General features: G+C 36.8%; 1 protein-coding gene across 10 annotated transcripts in view; it reads left to right on the forward strand.

Annotated features, from left to right (window-relative positions):
* Window positions 1-23,720, forward strand: part of PTPRM (protein tyrosine phosphatase receptor type M) — a 481,575-nt gene that overhangs the window by 367,709 nt on the left and 90,146 nt on the right. For 4 of the 10 annotated variants that reach the window (XM_027802895.2, XM_027802898.2, XM_055705240.1 and 1 more), the window contains 4 exons: window positions 14,585-14,736; window positions 17,267-17,341; window positions 17,569-17,595; window positions 22,525-22,712. In XM_027802895.2, coding sequence (XP_027658696.1) covers window positions 14,585-14,736; window positions 17,267-17,341; window positions 17,569-17,595; window positions 22,525-22,712 — 442 coding nt within the window. The remainder of the gene's footprint in view (window positions 1-14,584; window positions 14,737-17,266; window positions 17,342-17,568; window positions 17,596-22,524; window positions 22,713-23,720) is intronic. The other 6 variants (XM_027802897.2, XM_055705239.1, XM_055705241.1 and 3 more) reach the window with 2 other exon arrangements.

Consider the following 23,720-nt stretch of genomic DNA (forward strand, 5'->3'; position numbering starts at 1 on the left):
AAAAGGCAGCACTCCTTTCTCCAAGGGCAGAATTGGGATGCACCGTTCTGAAGTCCTTGTTCACTTAACTCTCCACTGAAGTCAAGTGTAAGGAGTCATGTAATTTCCTTTGAAAGATACACCATTTTGACAAGTTGTCTAGATAAGCTAGGAGATGTCAATCTAGTCAAAATTTTTTGTTTGACATGTGGTCTTAAAAGTGTTATAATTTGGATCAAACAGTAAGTCAAAGACAAATTGCCATTCTAGTTTATGTATGTTATATATTTGTAGTTGTGCATTTGTATTACTTTAGCTTTAGAAAACAATCTCAACACTACAGATATTTTCAGGTGCTTTTGTATAGTTAAATAGCTGTAACAAATACATTATGGATAACTAACCCTAATTCAGTAGAAAATGTACCAGCACTTGTGCCAAAACATTAAAAGAACCTGTTTCACAGTAAATACTGTACTGTTTTAAAAGCATTCCTGCTCACTGCATTATTTTTTTAAAGTGCAGAAAAAATTTCAGCAGCTTCTCTAGGAGGGTAAAATATCCATATATTCCCAATGTTACTGACTGGTAGTGATGTCTTGCAAGTTAATATCCTGCTAACCTCTCCTTCTAATTTCTGTTAGTGGGACTCCTACCCAGACCCACCTCCTGACCTAATCTGCAGTTTGTTGCAGGCATTAAGACACTTCCTCTCAAGTACCATCTCCAAATCACATAGAGCTTTAACAGAGAATCTTGTGCTAGCTATATTATTCAATAAATTCGTAGAAAGGCTATTATTAACCATTAAATTCTTCAGGGGTGCAGAATTGTTTCTATGGAACTCTTAAGTTTTGCTACAGAGGTACTGCTTTCACCATTATCAAATTCTGTCAGTTTGTTGTTGGGTTTTTTTAGTAAAGAGCACTTTTCCTTGCGGCTGTCAGTTTACATCCTTTCTCTGTAATGAATCTGTTGGAAACTTAATTTTAGCACTGTGACATTATACCTTAGAAACTTCATCGTTGTTTGTTACTGTTAGCAGAGTGAAAAGGAATATTTTGTATTTTCAACACAAAAGACTCTTAGTTCTGTTTCTGGCTTCTTTGCCACCTCCCTGTGACACTTCAGACAGGTCTGTGTATCTCTATAAAACTCAGTATGCTTACTATATTACATCCCTACTGTAAACTGTAATATTCCAACATATTTGAAGTACTATGCTGTGTATTGTAAGAACAGCAGCTATGATTACTGTTAAAATTCCAAATTCTGACTGGTATTTTTAATAATGTTGTAGTATTTAATTGTTTGGGGTTGTTGCCTTCTGAAGAACAGCACAGTGCCTAGCAACTCATGTTAATACATACAGTATTCTTGTAATGGATGATTTCATCAGGGGAAGGACTATGACATTATTTATAGCTTTTACTCTGTTCGCTCAAAAGGAAATTTGCCATGCAAGCTCTGTTCAGCAGTTTCAGATTTTTCCTTTTCTGAGGATAACAGATGTCTTTCTGTTTTTAAAATTGTATTTTCACAGAATTTAGAATTAAATTTGGGAAAAACTACAAGGCATTAATTTTCTTTCTGTGTTTCTGTGACAGAGGTGTAGACTTAAAGGTAGCATGGTTCCATGCAAAAAAATTTGATTCCTCAGTCTTTGGAATATCATATTTGTTTTGGGTGGCAAAGCTCCGAGTGAAAATCCCGTATTATATGCAATCACTAATTAACATTCTTTTCAAATGGTATTGTGAAAATGACAGTAATTTTTTTTCACATGAAACTGTATTAGAAAGATATAGAGAAGCTTTTCTTGACACCTTTCTTACATCTTTTAACTAAGAAAGCTTTTGGTGTTAATAGGTTCAAGTTTGCCAGACTTAGAAATGAAGGGAACTAAATATATGTAATTGAAACATTCTCACCTAAAGCCACCATGATATGTGGCTGTATCAGTTGCCCTTTCCACAGTGGTATAAAGAGCCCCTAAAGTGGATTAATCAACCTTCCTTGCCCTACAAGCCTCATATTAACATCTTCATTATGAGCCATTGACCCAAACACGCGTACCTGCTAAGAGAGAAGTGGGGGCTGGACAACTTCATTAGCTGCTCATAAAGGAGACAGATGACAGTTTCTCCCAGAAGCCCCATTCCTTTCTGTAGGATAAGATTGGATTGAGGGTGCAGCTGCATCTTAGACTGACTAAATAGTATCAGCCTCACAAGGTCTCAGCTGGACTGATTTCTCCTGTAGTGACAGCTTTGGATTACCAGCAGTCCATCTGCCATTGCACTTCCACTGCCAATTAGATGATACACCCGTGACTTGGGAGAGCACTTGAATGGTTTATGAGCTACATGTTGCTAAAGAACCACTGCTTAGTGCCCTCGTTGCCCCAGTGTTCACAGAGCACAGTTAAATTAGCGCACTACTAAAGAACATTACGCTCCAGGTATATCTTCATGCATCCCACTAGTTATTCTACCCACCTTAAGGGGATAGCCCAATTTCAGGAGCCCCTTAGGAAAAAAATTTGTTTCTTTCTTACATGACTGAGTATTGCCTATTCCGAGTTTTTAGTCAGTGACTTTTGTCGAGACAGATTTCTTCTTGTGGAAGAGAAGATAGACTCCTCTAAAAGGCTGACTAAAACCCCATGCAGCTGAATATTTTGAACTGCTGAGGTGTCTTGAATATTGCAAAAGTCTTGAAGGGGGGAATTGCTTGAAAAAGTGAAAGGCACATGATGGAGATGGAGTGTGGGTAGTGCTGAAAAAAATCATATGCAAGTTTGTGAATGCTCAGTACCTGCACTAGCACATATGTTGAACAGGCTGCTGCATCTTTGGGGATACAAAAAGGCAAAATTTATTTATTCAAGTGAGGAAGTATAGGGCTGTGGTTCGAAAGTCAGTGTGAGCAAGAAACACTGTCTTGTGTAGAAGGTAATATACCCAGGTACTGAAGACGTACCTCACACTGCAGGATATACGTAGGAGCTAGGTCTAGATGCTTATCTGTCTACCAGAACATCTGTACTAATACAATGAAATTTTTAATCAGCAAGAAGCCTTTGGCTGTTTAGTATTCTGTTACTGGGGAGCAGCAAGCCAATGAATGAGTTGTATTAGATTAAGCCTATCAAAACCTTTGCTTTTGGTTCTGCCCTACACTACTACATATATTTAGTTATATATTTACATATATACACGCATGTATGTAATGGAGATAATACATACAATATATTTACATATATTTAAATAGAAAATATGTTAAAGATAATTCCTGTAAGGAATGTTTTGGAGAACTTTAAACAATTTATTTTGACTGTATTTTATGTCCTTATGCTAATAAAGCCAAATGCCTTAGTTTCTGTCCAGTGAGAGAGAGATCCATGGAGAGACCTAAACACTGTGAGGGAAAAATATTTCTTGTATTTAAAACTGTCACAGTTACTATTGCTTTCTATTAACTTGAGCCTATGCCTAGTAGTAACTTGTTAGACTCTGTAGAAATCTGGGAATCTGCTTCCTTTGATGGAACTTGCAAGACAAAATTTCTAACCTCGTAATGAAACAAGTTATTTCATGTGGAAAATACCTGTCCTGTACCCAGGTACATCATCTGGTACGTTCATCAGGTACTGATCCACTATGGGGCTAGGGATTTTCTGTGTGTGAAAGGAACTTCTTATGTGGCAGGTTTACTTTCCAAGGCAGACGTCTGCCTGGCCGTGCTTAAGGAGTTTAGAATATCATGGCAAATCTCAACGAAAGAGGATAGTGGGCAGAGAGGATGATGAAGCTACCACATAATAGATACATCTGCTGTACAGCTCTGCAATTCCTCATGCTGAGAACAACTCCAAAAATACGGTGAAAATCTGGTTTGGGGAAAATCATCCTAGAACAAATTTGCATCAGTTTAACACTGCCTCTTGTCTTGGTTTGTGAAAGCAGAGGGATTCTGGGCACCTACGGTGCTCACCACCACTGGGAGTCTGAGGCTCTACTTAAAACTGACAGCTCTGGGATAAGAAGGTGTTTTCTTTCATCATTAGCCAGCCTTTTCTAAAATGATAATTAGTTTCAGGAAGAGAATTTCAAAATCTGTCGTGTATGTGTTTTCTGTGAAAAGCTTTCATGTTCATGTTGTCTGGCACTGCACATCACACAGCTACCTCCTCCTGAGCAGGCCCCAGTGTTGTCTCTTTAGTTCTGTATTCAGATCATATGGTAATATGGTGGGGGAAAAGGAGAAAAAGAAAAGCTGTTGAGACAAAGGGGAAGACTTGCAATGTCAAATGCAAAATATATCTTTTAAACAATATGTTATAAATACAATATTCTTGTACCACGTGCAGAGTCTTTTAATACCAATCTACACAATACTATGGAGGAAATATATCTCTCTGTGAGCTCAACACAACACATCTCTCTCATTCATCTAAATTGTTTCTTTTAAGTTTAATCTCTTAAAATGAAGTCAGGTGTGTACATTAATTTGCATACAAAAGAACCTAGGTATTCTTGTTAACTGTAGATAAGTAAAATGGCATATATGCTAACAAAAGAGAAAGTCCAGGTTCTGTTTAAATTTTTGTTTACTGTTCTTAATAAAGTTAGCTACGAAAATGAATTTTTTTTTGTGGGGAAAAAAGTATCATCAGGCAAAAGGAAAGGTCAGGTGTGAAATTTTCCTGTGACCACACATTTCAGAAGAGGATCTCTTCAGAAACTTCAAATAATTCATTTCAATAAAGTTGAAATAGTGTAAGAGAAAGTTTTTAAAGTAGTGTAACGTCATTTTACATTTATGAACAATTAATGTAGCAGAAGTTAATGCAAATCAAACACAATGGAAAACAGAATATTTCATCTTCATTAAAATGAGAGCATGTATATTATTAATACCTTATTAGAAAATCAAAATATAATTTGCCTTTTTTCATGGAAAATTATCCCATTCTCATTATACAGTTCAATGTGAATATAATTAGCTCTGTAATGAAAAAGCTTTATTGATAAAAATATTTACATAAGCTTTGTTCCTTAAGTTAGAATGGTGGTTTAGTACATGCGGCAGAAAAAAATAATAAAAAAATGAAGTAAATAACTTAAAAGAATCTATGTCTATCATCATATTTAATTATTTAACTGTATGTAATTTTGCTAGTTTTATCCTGTATTGGTTCTGACTGTGCATGTCACATGTAGGACTAGTCATTCCAGAGAAGGGGCACAGTTCAGGATGGTGTTGAAATCAATAATCCTTTAAATCCCTACAGCTTCCTTTTGTGAAAAAAAGCCCTATTACCAGAACATTTACTGGGAATCCTAGAGTAATTTGTATCAGAAGGAAGCTTGAGAGATCACCTTTTCTGACCTCCTGCTCAAAGCAGACTTAAAGCAAATCAGCTGGCTCAAGACATTGTCTGGCAGGGTTTGGAGTCTCTCCAAAGATGGAGATGCCACCTTCTTTGAGCACCTGCTCCACTCTTTGGCTACCCCAATGGTGACAAAAGTTTTACTAAAATGTAATAGGAATTTCCTGAGTTGCAACTTGCATCTAGCATATCTTGTCCTCTCACCATGCGTGTAGAGTTTAGCCCTGTCTCCTCTATCCTCTCCCATTATGTAGTTAAAAATAGCAGTAAGGTCCCCTGTAAGCCTTCGCTGCTCCCGGCCGAACAAGCACAGCTCGCTCAGTCCCTCCTCAGTCAGGGTTTGTCTATCGAGAGACATCCAGGTTCAATTCCCTTCTCAGTTGGGTGATATTTAAAAGTCCATTTCCTTTCCTATCAGAAGGTCCTAATCCCCTGGTGGGTTATATGTGTTTTTTAATAGGAAGACTTCTCCAAAACCTTTAAAAATACACTGCTTTGGAAAGACTAATCAAAAAATGACTGGATCAGAGCGTATGACTTACTGGTTTAGTGAGCAGGGCCATCAGCTAAAAGAGAGACCTGGATGCTGGTCTGCTCCTTTGTAACTTAAGACTACAGCAATATTTTTTGGTTGTAATGCAGTCATGTCACCCCTCATCTCTCTACCCTGATTTAGGTGCTCCCAGCTGCTCTGGGTGTCCTCTTTTCTTCCTGGGAAGAGGTTTTATAGCATTCCTCGCTATAGCAGACCTCTCAGCTGCCGGGCTGTCCTCTTTTCTTCCTGGGAAGAGATGACAAGCACATAACAGTTTCTTGTCACTCTCTGATTTTTGGCCTTTAAGCGTTCCAGCTGGACTACTGAGTTCCGCCCTGTGCTTGTAAAGAATTTGCCATACTTTGGCATCTCCCATATTCTAAGTGGCATCCTGATCCTCGTCCTGTAAGTAGTTCCACATGGCTGCTTTAATTGTGTAAGCAAATCAGTTGGCTAAGTCTTTAGTGAACTGAACAGATTCATAAGCATTTGCCTTTTAATTAATTTGTGGGGAAAAAAGCAAGGTGTTAATATTGTGTGTATTTTTCTTATACAACCTTACAGTTCAGGAGAACCTATAGGTCAATTAAATTTTGTATTCACTATTTTCTTGATTCATTTGGGGATCATAGAAATAAAAAACCATATTTAAATTCATATTGCAAAATTGTTAAATTTTGAAACAAATTCAGAGAATTTGTGGCTTTTCATTTTTCCTTCCTTAGTTCTGTGGAGTAGAATGGGATATTTTATTGCCTGATTCATTCCTTACAGTAATCAAGGTCATGGTCAAAATTAGATAATGGTAAATTTTGAAAAATATTTCTGCTCACATCTCATTGCTGTTTTGTTCTCCTGTTGGGGGGGCAGGGAAATGGAATTATTTTTTTTTAGTGTGTGGGTGCATATTTCTGAAGACCAAGACCAGTGACTAACTTGATCCAGAAATAGTGCAGCCAGGAGCTCTGCAGACACATAGCTGTGTCAAAGCTTCTCAGATTCCTTTTTACTGCCATAGCCTAAAGCCTTCCCTGAAGAGACTGTCAATCATACTAAAATGCATCGAGGTCTTCTTAGGTGGACAAACAAGAACTAAACTGTAACCGCAAAATTAACTTTCTCAGTGAGTTAAGAGAAGAGTCAGCCCATTCCAAATAAATGTTACATTAATCTGATGCGTCACATAGCTCCAGTTTTTTCGCACTGTCCGTCAGTCACCGGTGCTTCCCCTCAACCACTGCATCAGCAAAGAAAATCTGTCAGTGTGATGCCTCCTTTGATCTGAGGGGTTCTTGGGTTTGATGCTACAACCTTGACTTGCAGAGACTCAGATAACCTGATGCAGGAGTTCACACAAAATGAAAGATAAGAAACAAATAAGCACAGTTTTTAATTATGTCACTATAAGCAAATTCCAAAGCACATGCTGAATACCTAAATTCAAGAAAAAACTTAGCAGCAAGAGTAGGTAAGCCGTGTGTCTCTGACTGCAGCTGTATCTTACTTTTCCATTGCCTTTTGTTTGTCATTTCCCATTCCCCTCCATATTTTCTTTCTCTCTTTTGTCATCCACTGTTCCTTAAGTCATGCCATACTTTCCCTGTGAGGTATCAATGATACTTGGAAAATGGGATGTAGCCAAATAACTTTTCTTCTTGTTTTGATCTCATGTGATGCTAATGAACCAATCTACTAATAACAACAAAGTGCAGGAAGACCGTTAAAGTTCTAATATGCAATGAGTAAAAAGTCAAGTAAAAAGCACAGAAAATCAAACCTCTTTTTGTTTGCGCTGGCATAAATCAAAACCATTTTCCTTAACCTCTACCTTCATTTAAAAACTTTATACTCATGTTGCACTCAGTTCTTGTAACTCTGTAAGTTAGATGAATCCTCCCACACACCCTTTTACTCATATTCCTTTCTCCTTCTCCCTTTCTAGCCAGTGCTAGTGTTGGGATGCCTTCATGGTCTCCCAGTACTAGTTCTGGTGTTACTGAAAGTGCTTCTAAAGTCTCTGTGGCAAAAATGAAAGCCACAGTGAATGAAAGGGGAGAAGCTGAAATCCTATGGTACCAGGAACACTGTTCTAAAAATCTGAGCAGCATCACAGCGGGGTTTTTTAAGTTTATCCTTTTGTCTTTATCAAAGGGCTTATGACCCTTGGCTATAGTCAAATATTTAGAATCTCTACATCAGTCTTCCATACTGTTGTAGCTGTACTTTATCGTGAAGTCAGTACCAAATATGTTGGACTTCTTGGGACAAAGAATGATTTTATAATTTAATACAGGTTTACATACTAAGAGATCCTAGGCAAGGAACAACACAATTCAGTGGGATTCCCCCTACCTTTGTCTTTTTTAATTCTCTTGACAGTTACTTTACCTGTGGTTGTTCTCTAGAAATGCTAGTTCCTGAAGTGGAGACAACTTGTTAAGTACTGTATTAAGTGCTGCTAGTTCTTACTGCAAAATGTAGTGCCTTTAAAAATATTTGTCCTAACTTTATTTCCTGTCAGATTGTTGACAATACACAGATTAATGTTGTAAGTGTTGTAAAGGCAAATAAAGTGTTTATATCCTGTTTCTTGCATAAACTGTCCAGGTATTGTTAATATAATACAAAATTGCATCAAATTTTTGATTAAAAGTCCACCGGACTTAACATGTCTGTGACAGTGGGCGGTGACAAACCTTCAGATGAATACAGGAACAGAGCAAAGATAAGGTAATGCATTCACTGTCCTCCGCTCAGACCTTAATCAATTTTTCTTTTGCCAGTATTTACTTTTGGTATCTTTAGAGTCCTGTGGTGATGTGTTCCATAATTATCTGGTTTGTGTGAAAGTATTTACTTTTACATTTAGAAAAAAATTCTGTATACCCGCTGGTTCTGGTTCTTACATTGTTGAGAAATAGTATTTTTCTTAATTTCTTACTTTTCTCCATGCTTTTCTTTTTTACATAATTTTATTGTATTCCCACTTTTTTAAACTGGGAACTCCTTATCTATATAAAGATTAGCACTATACTGGTAGGATCTGTCCTTTTGATCTTCCCATCACTTCTCTGTATCAATGTACTCTAGTTTGAGAAAGTCTTTTTTGGATAGACACACAGCAGAACTGCATGCAGTGTTCAAATTGTGGGAGCTCCATAGATTTATTCAGGGGTTTAATGAGTTTTTCCATTTTGTTCTCTATTCCTAATCTAATAATTTCTGACTTCTTTTTGCCTTTTTAACTATACATAACACTGAACTTTGGTCTTCAGAGAATCAGTGACTACCAAATTTCTTTCTTCTGTTGTTTATGAAATCATTTAGGTCCACTATTCTGTGTATATAGTTATTATTTTTCCCATATGCATTACTTTTTATCTATCAACAATGAGTTTTATTTTAAGTGAATATCTAGTTACTCTATCTCATGAGATAAATTTGTAACTTTTTAACCCTATTTCTAGTGTTTCTATCAATTAAAAACTGTGATGTCCAAAACCATTGTGGACAACAATCTTATCCACCCCTTTTCCAGATCAGTGTGTATATGGTGAACAGTACAAATCCCAGCACACACTTTCATAGGATACTCACTAGTAAAGTATCCATTGTGAAAAATGACAGTTTAGTCTTACCTTTTGTATTGTATCTTTTTAACCAGCTATTATTCTACTAAAGAACCTTTCTGAGTATATTTTAAATTCTTTCAGGGGTTTGGTGAGCAAGCTGTTAAAAGCTTTTGTAACTAGATATGCACCAATCAGTGGGTTTCATTAAAGCCCCCAATCCTTTATCAGAACCATTAATGTGACCTGTACACAAACAGAGAAGTAAAATTTGAAACAGTATGTAATATAAGCAGCTGCTTTATCTTAAGTTACAATAAGTGCAATAGCCTCAGTCACCATTTCATTATTTTTTTATAATATGTACATGTAACTGCTGTTACATTCTTCTGACTATGGTAGTGTCCCATTGTGCCTCATGCTTTGTTCCTAGTGCTTTATAAAAACGAAGGGAAAAGGGAGGCTGGGTCCCAAATAATTTGTTATATAGTCAAGACAGGACAGAGAACATGGATGCAGGTAAGTAAGTGGAAAATGAGCAAACCAGAGGCTGATAATGTAGAAGCAACTTAACATTCTTGGTGTTGGCATGTTGGAGGGTTTGAGAGAGAAATCACAGAGAAGGAGGATTTTGAGAAAGGTGTTGAGTCAGGCTCGCAGAAGTTTTACAAGCTGATACTTTTAACTGGACGGGACTGTACAAGAAAAAGATGCAACATTGAAGAGTTTCAGGGTTGCAGATAAAATGGGGGCAAATTGTGATGAAGCTTTTAGCTTATTAATTTCCCTAGGCTGGTTTAATTAATATTTGTATCAGAACAGAGTAAACAATACCTAAAATCCCACACAATTTGGTGTGGGAGTCCACGTGTTCATCTTCTCTGCATTTTACGATATATTTACCAGCTCACTTCTCACAATTTCTTGTGCCTTAAAATACCAACAATTTCTAGCTAGTCTTGAGATCGTTCTGAATATCAGGCTCCTCTTTTCTGAGACTGGTATAGTATATTCTCTTTCCTTATAGAGTGATGATAATACTATTTGTATGATAAGCTGATTGTTTTTGCTTTCCCTACATAAAGAATTTCATCCTAGGTAATCACTGTGGGAGCTTCCATCTGTTTTCTTTTTTCCTTTGGTTGTAGATCTTGTTTTCTTTAAGTGTCTGTGAAGTGTCTTTTCCGTGAGTGAAAATGATCAAATATTTAAGGTTTTTTTCCCAAAAAATTTGCTTCAAATCTAAGAGTATGAGTGGTGACGGTTATGTGAAGTTCTATGGTTTTATAAGTTTTTTAAATCTTGCATGGCTAGAGCCTCCCAGGGACCAAGAGATCCAAGGAATGGATGAGTTGCAGAGACTGCAACACTTTCAGCAATTTCTGAAAACTGCAGATGTGAAAAATGTTATATTCAGCTAAAGTTTACTTGACGAAGTCCAGTGGGTGTTTTTGTTCACAGAACAAAAGTCTGGCTGGTATTGCTCTCTTCCTGTAACAGTTGTTTCAGATTTGAACTTTTCCCACAAGACCTACTTCTAGAATTAGATTCAGATTGAGAAGTACTGTACAGTTGTTACTGCCATAAAAACAATCTGCTATAGCTTGATTATGGGACCAAAACCAAAAATGAAGGAAATGAGAAAAATGTGAGTGTAATTTCTTTAAGAAGATTAGCAGACTTTTTATAAAAGTCAAGCCTCATATTATTGGTGTAATGAGCAAGAACTCTGGCTTTCCTTGGGAAGGAAACAAATTTTACTGTAAAATAAAGGACATTAGCTGGAACAGCAGATGCTTTGGATGTGCACCCTACAGAGCATAGGGTATTTTGTAATCCCACTTGAGTAGCTGATACCATATATTTTGCCACCTTGTGGATTTTCAGATATGGATCAATATCACTAAGTGGTGATTGTCCTGGTAGCATTTCTTTAAAAAAATGTTAAGGAAGATTTGTTACCTGTTCACCAGTACATCGTTCACATGCAAAAGGTTTTGGAGAAAGTGCTGAGCTTGTGAGATGGACAGCAATTAAAGGCTTTGTGAATAGAAATAGTACTCACAGGTCTGCTGATGGGCAAGGGAAGGCCACTATATACTGCAGTTTCCTGGCTTTAGTGAGTATGTAGCATCTACATAGCTAACTGGATTGGCAGCTGGTTAAAGAGAAGCTGCTGATTCCAGCCTGAAGAGAGGGAAGTCTTCTTGTGAAGAAAATCTGCTTCTGCATGCCTTCCTGAAGCTTTGCTCTAGTGCTGAATTGTCCTGAAATAGTTTCCTATGGTCTGCACAGCCGTGAAATAAAATAAGTACAATATGTACCTTACAGAAGTTTCAGTGACCACACTGTGGATGCTGTCGTTGTCACTGTTCAGTTTCTAGTTTCATAACCCAGCTAAGCTAGGAATTGCCCAATGGTTGGCAGGTAGTGGGTGTAGCTGTGTGTGCTTTCAACTAAAGAGGATCAGAAGGGGAGGCGTGCATGACTTACTGTCTTGCCATCAGAGCTAAGGGTGGAAAGAGGGGAAAGTATATCCATTTGATGTTATCACTTTGATAAGCCTGTCCTTATAAAAGACTTCCATTAAGTTGTTCATACATTAGGAGATACATCTCAGATTCTACATTAAGTAATATATTACTCATTCATTACTATTAGATATGAAGGAGGAGGGAGACTAGAGAATGCAAAGGTATAACAGTTTTGTTTTACTTATGATACTTGAGCGAAATTTTGCTGACTGATATAAAAGGGTTCAGACTAGATTATGTAATGGTCCCTTCTGTGTTTATGCGCTGTGAGGCGAGAAAGGACTAGTTTTATTATCAAGTCTACCAAGTAAATTAGTGTTGATCAGAAAGGGACTTGAATTGTTAAGTTCCTCCATTTAATTTCCTTAAATCAAAAAATAAATTAAAATCTAGAAGCAAAACCTTTGTTTATGATTTATTTTTCTGTCCACCAATGATATTCCAAATGACAAAATCAGAAGTTAAACATCTACAGGAACAATGTGACTTGTTACTGTTTATCTTCTACTCTTTCTTAGCTGGACTGTAATATTAATATTACTGAATTTTGAAATCCATAAAAACAAGCATTTATTGAGACTTTTTGTTGCACATCTAAATGCTTAGTGTAGTAAAGTCCCACAGGTGTCTGCCATCCAACTGACCATAAGCGCTCTCCTCAGCATCAGTCAAAATCTAGTGTGTTCATGGTGGCTCAAGCTAATGCAGGTGACTTCTGAGCTGGGATGAGCAGAGAGGTACACACTACTCATTACTGCAGGTACTGTAGGAGGTTTTTAAGCAGAGCACTTCCATCTATCCCTGTCAGTCATGGGGACATGCCCTCATGAATGGAGTGGTAATCCAGCAGCTGACTGAGGGCCAAATGTGACCCTTAATACTTCCATGTGCAATGACCCAATACCATGCCTGCACTTACTATTACTACTTCTTTTAAGAGCAAGGTTTTAGTTTCAAAGGCCTTTCAACTTTAGTCACGGACTAAGATACTGCTGAACTTGGTACTGTCTCAGTACAGAACGCAACCATAGCTCCTGCCCAAATGGCTTGTTGGTGTATAGACGGGGAACATTGGGAGAGTCTGAGGCAATGCTGATCAGCATAGCAAGCAGTAATAGCAATAACACACAGCGTGTTGCAGTAACAGTAACACGAAGTGTGTCTGCAGGCAGTGACTGGAAGCAGAATAGTGAACTAACAGTAGGGAGGTTTAAAGAAAGCTCCTACCCTGTGACATGAGGGGAGACAAACGCGCTTGTTTGAAAATCTAGTGAAGGCTAGTATAAAATATTGGTCTGTGGTGGGCATCATTTTTTCATACTGAGTGAGAGTTAACAAAGAGAAAGGTTTTGAGAGTTAGCGCAAGTTGGTTATGCTTGGTGCAAGAGGCCTCTAGAACTGGAAGGAAACACAGATGAAATAATAAGCTCCTGTAAGCTGCCGTTGAAGATATCTAAAAGGTCTTTCTTTTATGGATGGGTATGAGCTGGCTTATTATGTTTTCCGCAGAGGAAGAGCCATTGAACAGATAGAAGATCAAAGTCTGTGGAGGAGTTATTTCTGCGTAAAACCCATACCTTGAAGATACGATACAGAAGGAATCTGGAAACTTTAAGTGAAGGCTGTAGGCAAGGACTTGGAGAAAAGCTTGATCTAAGGACAGAGTCGCAGGCTGGGGAAACAAGCCAAATGGGCAGGGGATCCACCATCATCAGGATCACAGATATCTTACAGAGCTGGAAGGAAAAGTCACGAGTTTTGGGCATGTTATTCTGTGATGGTAGCTGAGCATAACTCTTGGGGAAACAGAGTGAGATTTTAGTGTAGACAGAAACAGAAGGACAAATCTGGGAAAAAGAGCTATATGCATCCAAAGCACTTCTAAGCTATATGCATCCAAAGCAGTTCTATAGCTTAATGAATCACTGTTACAGTATCAGACTCAAGATCTTGTCTCTGGCCGACCACTCCTGCTTGAGAAAAAAAGAATTCGTGTGGCTAATTCTCCTGAAATCAAGAGTGACAGAAAATAGTCTTTAAAAATGCAAGTCAGTTTAAAATGTCACTTGCTTGTGCAAAGTCTGTTAAGAGATCAAACATACTCTACAGTATGATACAAACCAGTTAGCTGTGCTATATGGTGTCTCAATGAAACAGCTCCAGACAGTTTTATACATGTGAAGTGAAAATTGTTACTGACTTGTTCATTCCAGTTAAATCTTCTCTCCTATCATTGTTATTTGTGTGTTTAAACAGGTGTAGCCTCTGATGCAATAGCTTACATCACCTTTGTGTCCAAGTAGTCCCCTTTAATTCAGTGGTGGTCCCCAAGGGTTAAGGTGCTGTTCACTGTATGTCAGGGCATTGGCAACTATCCCTTGATTATCAGATGCCTTTGAAAGACATGAGTGTGAAATCAATTTAAGTTTTCAGGAATGGAGAAATAATTGTAAATGTTACTTAATAATGTAGTTACAAACTGCAGTGCTGATCTAAACAACATGAAGGCTGTGTGCTCACTAAGGCTTGATTTCTTTTTTTTTTTCTTCCCCCTCAACATTTATTTCTTAAGAAAATTGGCTAAAAAGCGGAAAGAGACATTGAGTAGCACACGGCAGGAAATGACAGTGATGGTGAATTCAATGGATAAAAGCTACACTGAGCAAGGCACCAACTGTGACGAAGCTTTCTCTTTCATGGACACGCACAATCTAAATGGGAGATGTAAGTTGGTTTTTTTTCTTTTTCCTTTTCTTTTCTTTTTCTTTTTTGGAAGGTGGAAGAAAGGTGCAAATGATTTTTAAAATATTCCTCATTACTCAGTCATGGAAAATCCATAGGACCCAGAGTTTCTCACTGTGCAGCACATTACAGTGTGTATTCAAATGAGCAAGACAGTCAGACATCAAGAATAGACTTCTTTAAAAATAATAAGGATAATTGGGCTTTTTTCTGTTCATCCTTTTCTTCTGCAGAAGAGCAAAGACATTACCGAAACAGCTGTGGTTTTCTCTTTCACCAGTCTCTGTCATGCTAAAAATTTTATATCCCTTATACTGTCCCAAGTCTTTCAATACTTCCCCTGCTCACTTCGGTTTTTTGTAGGCAAAATTTATTTTTTTAATGTCATAACTTAATAGTGGTGATCTGATTGTCTTGTTATTTCCAGTTCTAGAAGTTGGTCTTTCTGTATCTTGTGCAAAGAATTATCTGCTCTGCAATTTCATAAGAGATTCTCTAATATTCTGGCTGTTCTTGGATTTACCATAAAAATAAATAAAATTTCAGATATAACATTTTCCCATATTAGAATTTTAGTCAAGCACTCGCTCTTGTCATGGGGTTAGCACTAAGCAAAGACCAGGAAAAATTGTAGGTTTTTATAATTGTTAAAAAGAATGAAAAAAGAATAACTGTGTTCAAAAACTTTCCTGTTTCTTATGGTTCCCAAGGAACCTCAGTTTTTCTTGTATACTGGTGTTTTTTAACGTCTTTAGAACTTGTCAAAGATTGAATTTTGTTTCAAATACTAACAGTATGCAAGGCCCAACTCCCAGTCTTTAATAATATGCTTAAGAACTTATCTTTGATGAGCTGAATTGTACAAACAGTCTGTGAGTTTTGTACAGAGAGACTTCTCTCAGCAGCATTAGGCTCAGGATTTACAATGTTAATTCACATTTCAGTTACTTTTGAAATTGCTTTGAAATAGATCTTTCAAAATTTGACTCGCCTTTCTGGTGAGAATATACAATTGCAGTTAATGAGATTGCTTACCTCTCTGAAGAGATCAAGAGGTTTGACTTCATCTTCTGTCATCATTGTGCAGTTTTCCAATGGTGTTACTGAATGGTCACAACAACCAAAGAATCTGCAATGCGTTCCTGGGACTAAACCCTCTTTATGTAAACCACCTTAAACCAATTCAAAATTATTGTCACAGCAAGTATTTTATAACACTTGAGGGCTACAACATGTAATTAGACTTTCCATAAGAAGTGTGGTCACCAGAAGAAGCAGTCTGACAGTTTTTAGGAATAATCTTTATGTAAGGCCTTGTACTCAAGACATTTAGAACATTCCCTACTTCCCATGAAAGTTTATTACCTTGGCTGCATTCTGTACCTAGACAGTTTCATTAGCTGCAGCAGCCCTGACCTCAACTAATCTCTGCATCCGTATCCAAAAGGTATACCACCCTGTTCTTTCCATCCAGTGATTCAGGAGACATAATCAAAGGAAAGTAGTCTCCTATATATTCATTTATAGGATAAGTGAAAATTGCCAGGATTATTTAAGTATTTAGATAAATAGCTCCATCTTAACAAGGGCTGGCAACTGTATGCCCTAGAAGATCAACCAAAAAAAACCATGGATGAAAGCCAGCAGGAGTAATCTCACTCCTCGTCCAGCAGATCCCATCTTCCTCAGTTCTGCTTCTGTTTCGCAAATTCCTGGTAGTCTGTTTATGGGTATCCAGAAAGCGCTTACATTCACTGATCCAACTGAACTTGAGATGTGTGGACAAGCAATTAAAGCTGAATTTGCATTTAGCTTTACTTAAAAGCCTTTCAAGACTCTTTAGCTGAACACCCTGTAAAATGTTGTGATTGACTCCCACCTGATGAATGTATCTGTGCATACAATAGTAGTTCACATGATCTTTGTATACCAGAGAATAAACTGAACTTAATTTGTTGCATTGGGCTTTCCCATGGGTTTTACAAATGATTAAATGATTATATACCCATGCTAGCATTGGTCTATGTATCACTTCCTGAAAACCACTGTGATATTAAGAGCATAATAGTATCTGTGTACACTTTATCCACCTGTCTGAACAAATCAAAAAAAGGAGAGCAAAAAATTTACACAGTAGAGTATTTGCATACAGTATTTACAGTATTATCAAGTAAACTTACTAATGATCAAAGCTTCTGTCAAAAACACCTGTTGTTGTTGTGATATCTTTATTCAAGCATCATTATTCAGTCTGATCTTGTGATTTAAGTAGTATATTTGTCATCACCTATCAAAATGCTCTCTCTGATGACATTTCTTTAAAAATTATTGATCCAATTCAGTAAGCTATTTGATTCATTAGACCCACCTCGTTTTCCCTAGGTCCTAGTTCCAGTGCAACAAACACAAGATGAGAGCCTCTAAACCAAGTCAATCACATATGCTGTATCACTCAGCTTAAATAGCCACATACCACTTTGCTGTCTCTAACCAGCTTTGTTTCTCTTTGCAGCTGTATCTTCACCATCTTCATTTACAATGAAAACTAACACATTGAGCACAACAGTGCCTAATTCTTACTACCCAGGTAACTGATTTTTTCCATGGTTTCCACCCTATATAGAACTTTTCATAATAAATTCATATATAATTATGTTATTATACTCCTTGCCATAGAAATTTAACACATATATAAGCAGCATACTGGTTGCGTACAGTAGCTTTCTGAAAGAAAACTCAGAAACATTTATCAATCATTTACTGTTCTCTCTCTTTTTACCTTTTCTGCATTGACCTGCTTATGATGTATGACAGATCCATTTGTGCCAACTGCAATTTTAGGTGAGAACATTTCCCTTTATCAAAGTTCATTGCTGAGTAATTTAGAAAATCATAGTTCTTGGGGTACAGACAATAATATGCAAAAAGCTGGAGTTTTATGCTAAAGGGAGGGGTGGTAGGCTTGACTACACTGAGAATGCTAAGGACACTTACCAGGCTTGATTACTATTGTCATAGTGTAAGTCAGGGGAGAAAAGAGAGAAATAATCTTAACAAGTGGATTTGCGAGGAAATGTTTATGCATGTATTTGGAGTGACACAAAAGAATTTGATTACTGCAGCAATTTAAATAGTTCCCTCATTTTTTTCTGTGTTATCTCAGAACTGAAGATGTCATTTCTTAAAAATAAAATTTTTCCTAATTAGACTCCTCATGATACAAAAAATCAGACAAAATACAGTTTTGGCCATCCAGCTATCTTTTGTTCTCACAGTACCTCACAGTTTCTGACATGCTTGTCAAAGTGAAGTTTCAGAGGAAAGATGGTATTTTGAACAGCAAAATGATAGCATGACACTTAGAGTATGTAGTTTATTATGCATCAGGTGTCACAGAAACGAAATAAAACAGTAGAACTGTAGGTTAAAAACATACAGTTAAAGTGTAAAGCATTTCCACTGGGAATTTAGGAAAACCTGCTATTGTCCAATGTCAGAAAGAGAGAGGTTTCTACACAGTGATAAAATAATAAGCATGAGGCGCTATTGCATTTTCAATGCTTCAGTAACTCTAACCGCTTTGTGGCTTCTATTCATTTACACCTCCTTCTCATGCGAAGTTTAAAATAAACAGGGAGATTTAAAAAAAAAAAAAAGTCAAAATATAACAGTGCACTGTAGCAAGAGTTCAAACCTCAGTGTTAAGCCTATCTGTTTACTCTTTTTACAATGTTTGATATTTTTACAACAAATATTTTTCATTCTCCTCCTTTTTTCTTCAAATCACAGTAAAACATATAAGACCCTTAACCAATTCCTGCCCTTAATCTGTAAATTAGACAGATTTAAGTAAAATTAGAGTGAAGCATATAAGAAGTAGAAGCTTAGGAAGGTGATCTTGAAAATTTGTTATCTTGAAAGAATATTTAGCACAGTGCATTTCAGTGTGATAACTTGGAGAAGGAACCTGTACGTTTTTATACGTTATGTAAATCTGGAAGAAGGTAATGTAGTGACTGTAACAATGTAATAATCTGCATGCAAATGAAATTTGCAGAGCCTTTTAACTGCCTGAGATGTTAGATTTTTTTTGTGTGTGCTTTAGCATTCATTCAACACTTCATCCAGTAGATATTCTTTCTGACCTTGTGGGTGGGCAAGGAGAAAAGTACTATTATCAGGAGAAAAACTTTGAGATTTCCTATCCAGATTAATAAGTTTTGTTAATGGTTTTTCTTATTTTTTTCTGTGCTCCTTTGCTATATAATAATGATGGTAAAATTATTTGTTAGCTTTTTTTTCCCACAAGAAATAATCTCTAAGCAAGTAATTCAGATATCAGACAAACACACACAGGGGGAAAAAAAATTATTTGCTTTTACTAAGTCTGTAGAATCTTGAATTAGTTAGTTATGTATTTTATGGTCTACTACAGTAACCTGTGCTTTCTCATCTCAGAAAATTTTCCAGTTATTTTACTGTGGAAAATTAATATTTTTTTAACCTTAAATGTTAAAAATTTAGTACCCTTTTATGAGTGGTATTCCATTTAGACCTCATCTCTCTCACAAAATGTGCTTATGAATGACTGTTTAGGAATAGTATTTTATGTGAGGTAAAACAAATCAGATATGTTTGAGTCAGTAGAGGAATATAGCTGTTAACAAAATACGCTGGGTTTTAATTTCAACTAATACCTGCTCTTGCTGTCTTCCAATGTCGACAGAAGTTGTGTTATACTGCAGGATCAAGCCTGCAGTTAGAAATAAATGAACTTTTCAGTGTGGCCCCCTGGGAAAGAGTACAGGTCTGTTGAATGGCTGAATTTAGTTTTCAAAATCTGCTAGAAAGGCCACAATACACTTACTATTTATATATTTATCTACAGCATGGACTATTCATGCAAGTTAGGAACTTCTTAGCTAATTGAAAAAAAAAAAAAAGTCTGGTAATTAGTGGGGAACTCCTTAAATTAGACAAAAGAGAACGGTCTGATGATTTAGTTTCAGATATGAGGAACTTTCCTTAACGTTTAAGGGAAACCTTTCATGTTCAGCCTAATAACGTAAGTGAAAGCCTGCGATTAGAAAAAAACATTTTACATAACAGTGCCTACATTTATAGTTGCTGAGCCTGAGTGTAGGTCATGTTTATGTAGTGTCAGCAATGTGCATATTTCTGAAATTGGAGAATAAAAAGAGTCTCAGCCAATTAAAAATATTGGGCTGGGTTTCCAGATACCTTCCGTACTGTGAGTTCATATAACTAGTAAATAAATATATTATTTAATAAGTGTTGCACACCTCTGTGGGAGTAAGTGGACGGTAGAACAACTGCAGCTGTGACAGTATTTAAGCGGGACAAGCTTCCCATTGCATATGAGCACTGCGTCTGGAGCGGCTCACCCTTTGAAAAATAGTGGACTGTTATGGCTGAAAAGCTCATGCTACAGGGCTCAAAGGCAAAGTAAAAAACTGTAAGTGGCTCCTATATGTACCATATAAACCAGGGACTGAAAGTGCTTTGTTTAAAACAACATAAAAGTTCACTCCCAAAGAGAGAAAAATAGAGTTAATGCAGCTATAAGAGAGAAAGAAATTGAGAGAGGAAAATTGGTTTAAAACAAAGGAGCTTACAGGAAAAGAGATTCATAAGGATTAAACTGCTGCTTTCATAGCACAAGACCCTGCTATCTGATAACTTTGCCTTTATCTTAGTTACTAACAGTCTGTGTTACAAGGAATTCTGTAGTTTGGGGGGAAAAAAAAAAACAGAAAAAAAAAAAGCCAAGTTGTCTAACATGTTTCTAAAACTGAAATAAGCCACTCAAAAAATCATGATCAACTTCCTACACTTTTTTTGTCTTTTGTGTCTTAGCCACCTTGTAGTTTTCAGGTGCCATTTCAGCAGCAACATACTGTACCTACACTTGTATACCACGCTTCATGCCATGCATCCCAAGGTGCTTTGCAGTACAATTTTATCACACATTAGACAAAAGTTGTCAAATTTTATGACTAAAAGATGAATCCCTTTCCTCTGCATTAGATCAGGTTAGCAAACTGACAGGGAAAGTAGTGAAATGCCCATACTCATACCCATAAATTCTTCTCCGTTATTTTTGGTTTAGGTTTAAATGTACAGTTCATATTGACTGTGTGCTTCCTGAGGACCAGATTTCATGTGGTTTAGTATCAGTGTGAATTGAGAGAACCTCAATTTGATTCATTGAGCTTTGTGGCTTTAACATCAATTTTCAGTGGTATAACTAAGACCATAATCTCACCTTTAATGAGGTGTGATAGTATTTTTGGTGTGTACGTGAGAATCTGGGACCTTTACATCCAGAGTATTTGTGGAACTTTCTACTGTAATATATCTAACTAATGAATGCAGAAATATTATTTTAATGCTTCCCTTTCATACAACATATTTTGCAAAGTAGTAATTTTTTAATAAAAATAGTATTTTTATAAACCCCTTGCTATGTTTAGTGTGCAGCCAGTGAGGAGTAGTTCAAATAAGTCAAAGCACCACATTCACAATTTCAGTTAAAAATCAAAAACTCTTTGAGATATGTAAAGTTATTATTCAGGTAAAGAGAAAAAATACTTATGATGATACGTGGACCATAGAATTTGGGTTGGATTTTTCTCTTGTCAAGTCTGAACAAATTTTTTAAATTCCATCTAAACAGGAAGTCATGTTGCTTCCTTAGGTAGAGTGCACTTTCGCATCTGTCTATTTACTGCTACGTATAAGTTTTGATCTCAGTTGCATCACTGTGAATTGACTCACATTAAGATACCTTGTTTTAAGTACATTTAATTTATACTGTGAAACTGAGATCAGAATCTGACTCGTTTAGGGAATCACTCTGTAAAGACTAAATTACAAACAGAAAATTACCTGTAATTATTAATGTAGTACTGTTGCTTATGCCCTGTTTCCTTTTTCTCCTCCTCTTTTTTTTTCTCCTGATATGTATCTTCTTAAAAGTGCCAATCAATGGTAAGTTGCCCATTTGCCCCCTGGAAGAGATGTGGAGGGTTGGGAGAGTATGTGTCTCATAAAAGTTTTAACCAGCCCACTGGGTTCTCCTGTTCGTTGGCTTGCATGTCAGTTGACATATAACATTCCATGCCTAATGTGATGGCTCATGATAAACTGTGGTCCTAAAGCATGTTCAGCAGCCAGTCAAGACATTTTTCCTGAACAGATGATCCTTTGCATTTGTCCTCTTGTAGTGTGTCTCCAAATGCTGTATCAGATCTACATTTCCATTGCAGTCCTAGCTTGATGAAACCATAAGCCATTTTGTGCATCTTTTTATTTTGCTCACTCCAAACATTTGCTCTAAATTTGCAGTGTAAAATGCAACACTTCAGTAATGTTAAGAAGAATACAAGTCCAGTTTCATTCAATGGGACTTGCTGAAGTTTCAGAATGAAAATTCTATGCAGTTTAGAACCAAATGCCCAATTTAAAACCTGTCTGTAATCAGCTAGTGATGTTTAAAACAATATTAGAGTTCGGACTGCTCTGCAATGCTTCCATTGTAGAACCATGGACTTTGCCTCATTCCAATCAGTCTTGCAATTTCCCTGTGTAAACTGCTCCATGGATTTACTGTTCTTCTGGTGTAGCCTTCACAAACAGAAGCAATACTGATGATGTCAGATTTCTGCCATTCCTCGAGAAATCTGTTAGTTTACATTTCTATTAATAAGTGAAAATGAGCCGGTACATTACGCGCTACTCTTTTTCTAGATGAAACCCATACGATGGTCAGTGACACAAGCAGCCTGGTCCAATCCCATACCTACAAGAAGCGAGATCCAGTGGATGTGCCCTACCAGACCGGACAGCTTCATCCAGCCATACGTGTAGCTGACTTGCTACAGCACATTACCCAGATGAAGTGTGCAGAAGGCTATGGATTCAAAGAGGAGTATGAAGTAAGTGTCAGGTCTATTGATCTGATTATTATCTCTTCTGCAGTGTCGGCTTTGTCTGTCTGCTACCTGTACCACAGAACAGGAGAAATAATTACTCAACCAAGTAAGCCAGATGCTCTGTGAGGGAAGATATTGAATGGAAAGGATCAACACTGCAGTGAGCAAATTTTCTGATGAGGAGTGAGACATAAAAACCTTTCTTGGAAATCACTGCCTAATTCTAATTGCATAAAGATGTATATTCAAAAAAACAGACCCACTAACATTCTCCCAAAATTTGCCAAATTTTTCTTTTACTATTGAAGAATGTATTTTTTCCAAAGTTCTACATCACAGATCATCTAATCACAGTTGCCCTGTAACAAGATACTAACTTAGAAATCAAGTTCTACAAGCAGTATTTCTTGGAATAATAGTATTCATCATGGAGAGGAAGTACACAAATCTTCAGTAGGGCTTAAAATTTATTCTGTGGAGCCTGACCATTTCCCACTAGCTGGAGGCTATCTCTAATCCTTATTATTTTTCATATGAACTTATAGTCTCTCTTTTTTCCTTTTGTTTTGATTCAACTCCTGTTTCTTCATTTCTTGCTTCCTCCCTGTTATCATCTTAGTTTTAAATGTCATGACCATAATGACATTTGGTAAATACTATAGGAACACAGCACATTGCACTGCAGATCCTGTCTTCCTTGTGAGATGAGTCCGTCTAAGTGAAACAAACTAAAGCCAAGCAGAACTTGCTCTCATGTCCAAAATTAAGGGTGGTATTATGCCTGACTTCAAAAGCTGAGTCTTGCCGAAGAGTCTCAGGAGCGTACCGCTCTTCATCCACATAATGTATTTGAAGGAACAGAGACTTAGCAACCTGGGTTCCTTGTCTAATATGAGGAAGGATTTGAGACCTTTTAAAATCCCCTTAAGTCCAATGTTTTAATCATTAGGATGTAAAAATTAATGTCCTTTGTCCTCTTTTCTCTGTCATTTAGCTCAAATCTTAAGGAGT

The sequence above is a fragment of the Falco cherrug genome, chromosome 3, assembly GCF_023634085.1.
Source record: "Falco cherrug isolate bFalChe1 chromosome 3, bFalChe1.pri, whole genome shotgun sequence".
Classification (NCBI taxonomy): Eukaryota; Metazoa; Chordata; class Aves; order Falconiformes; family Falconidae; genus Falco; species Falco cherrug.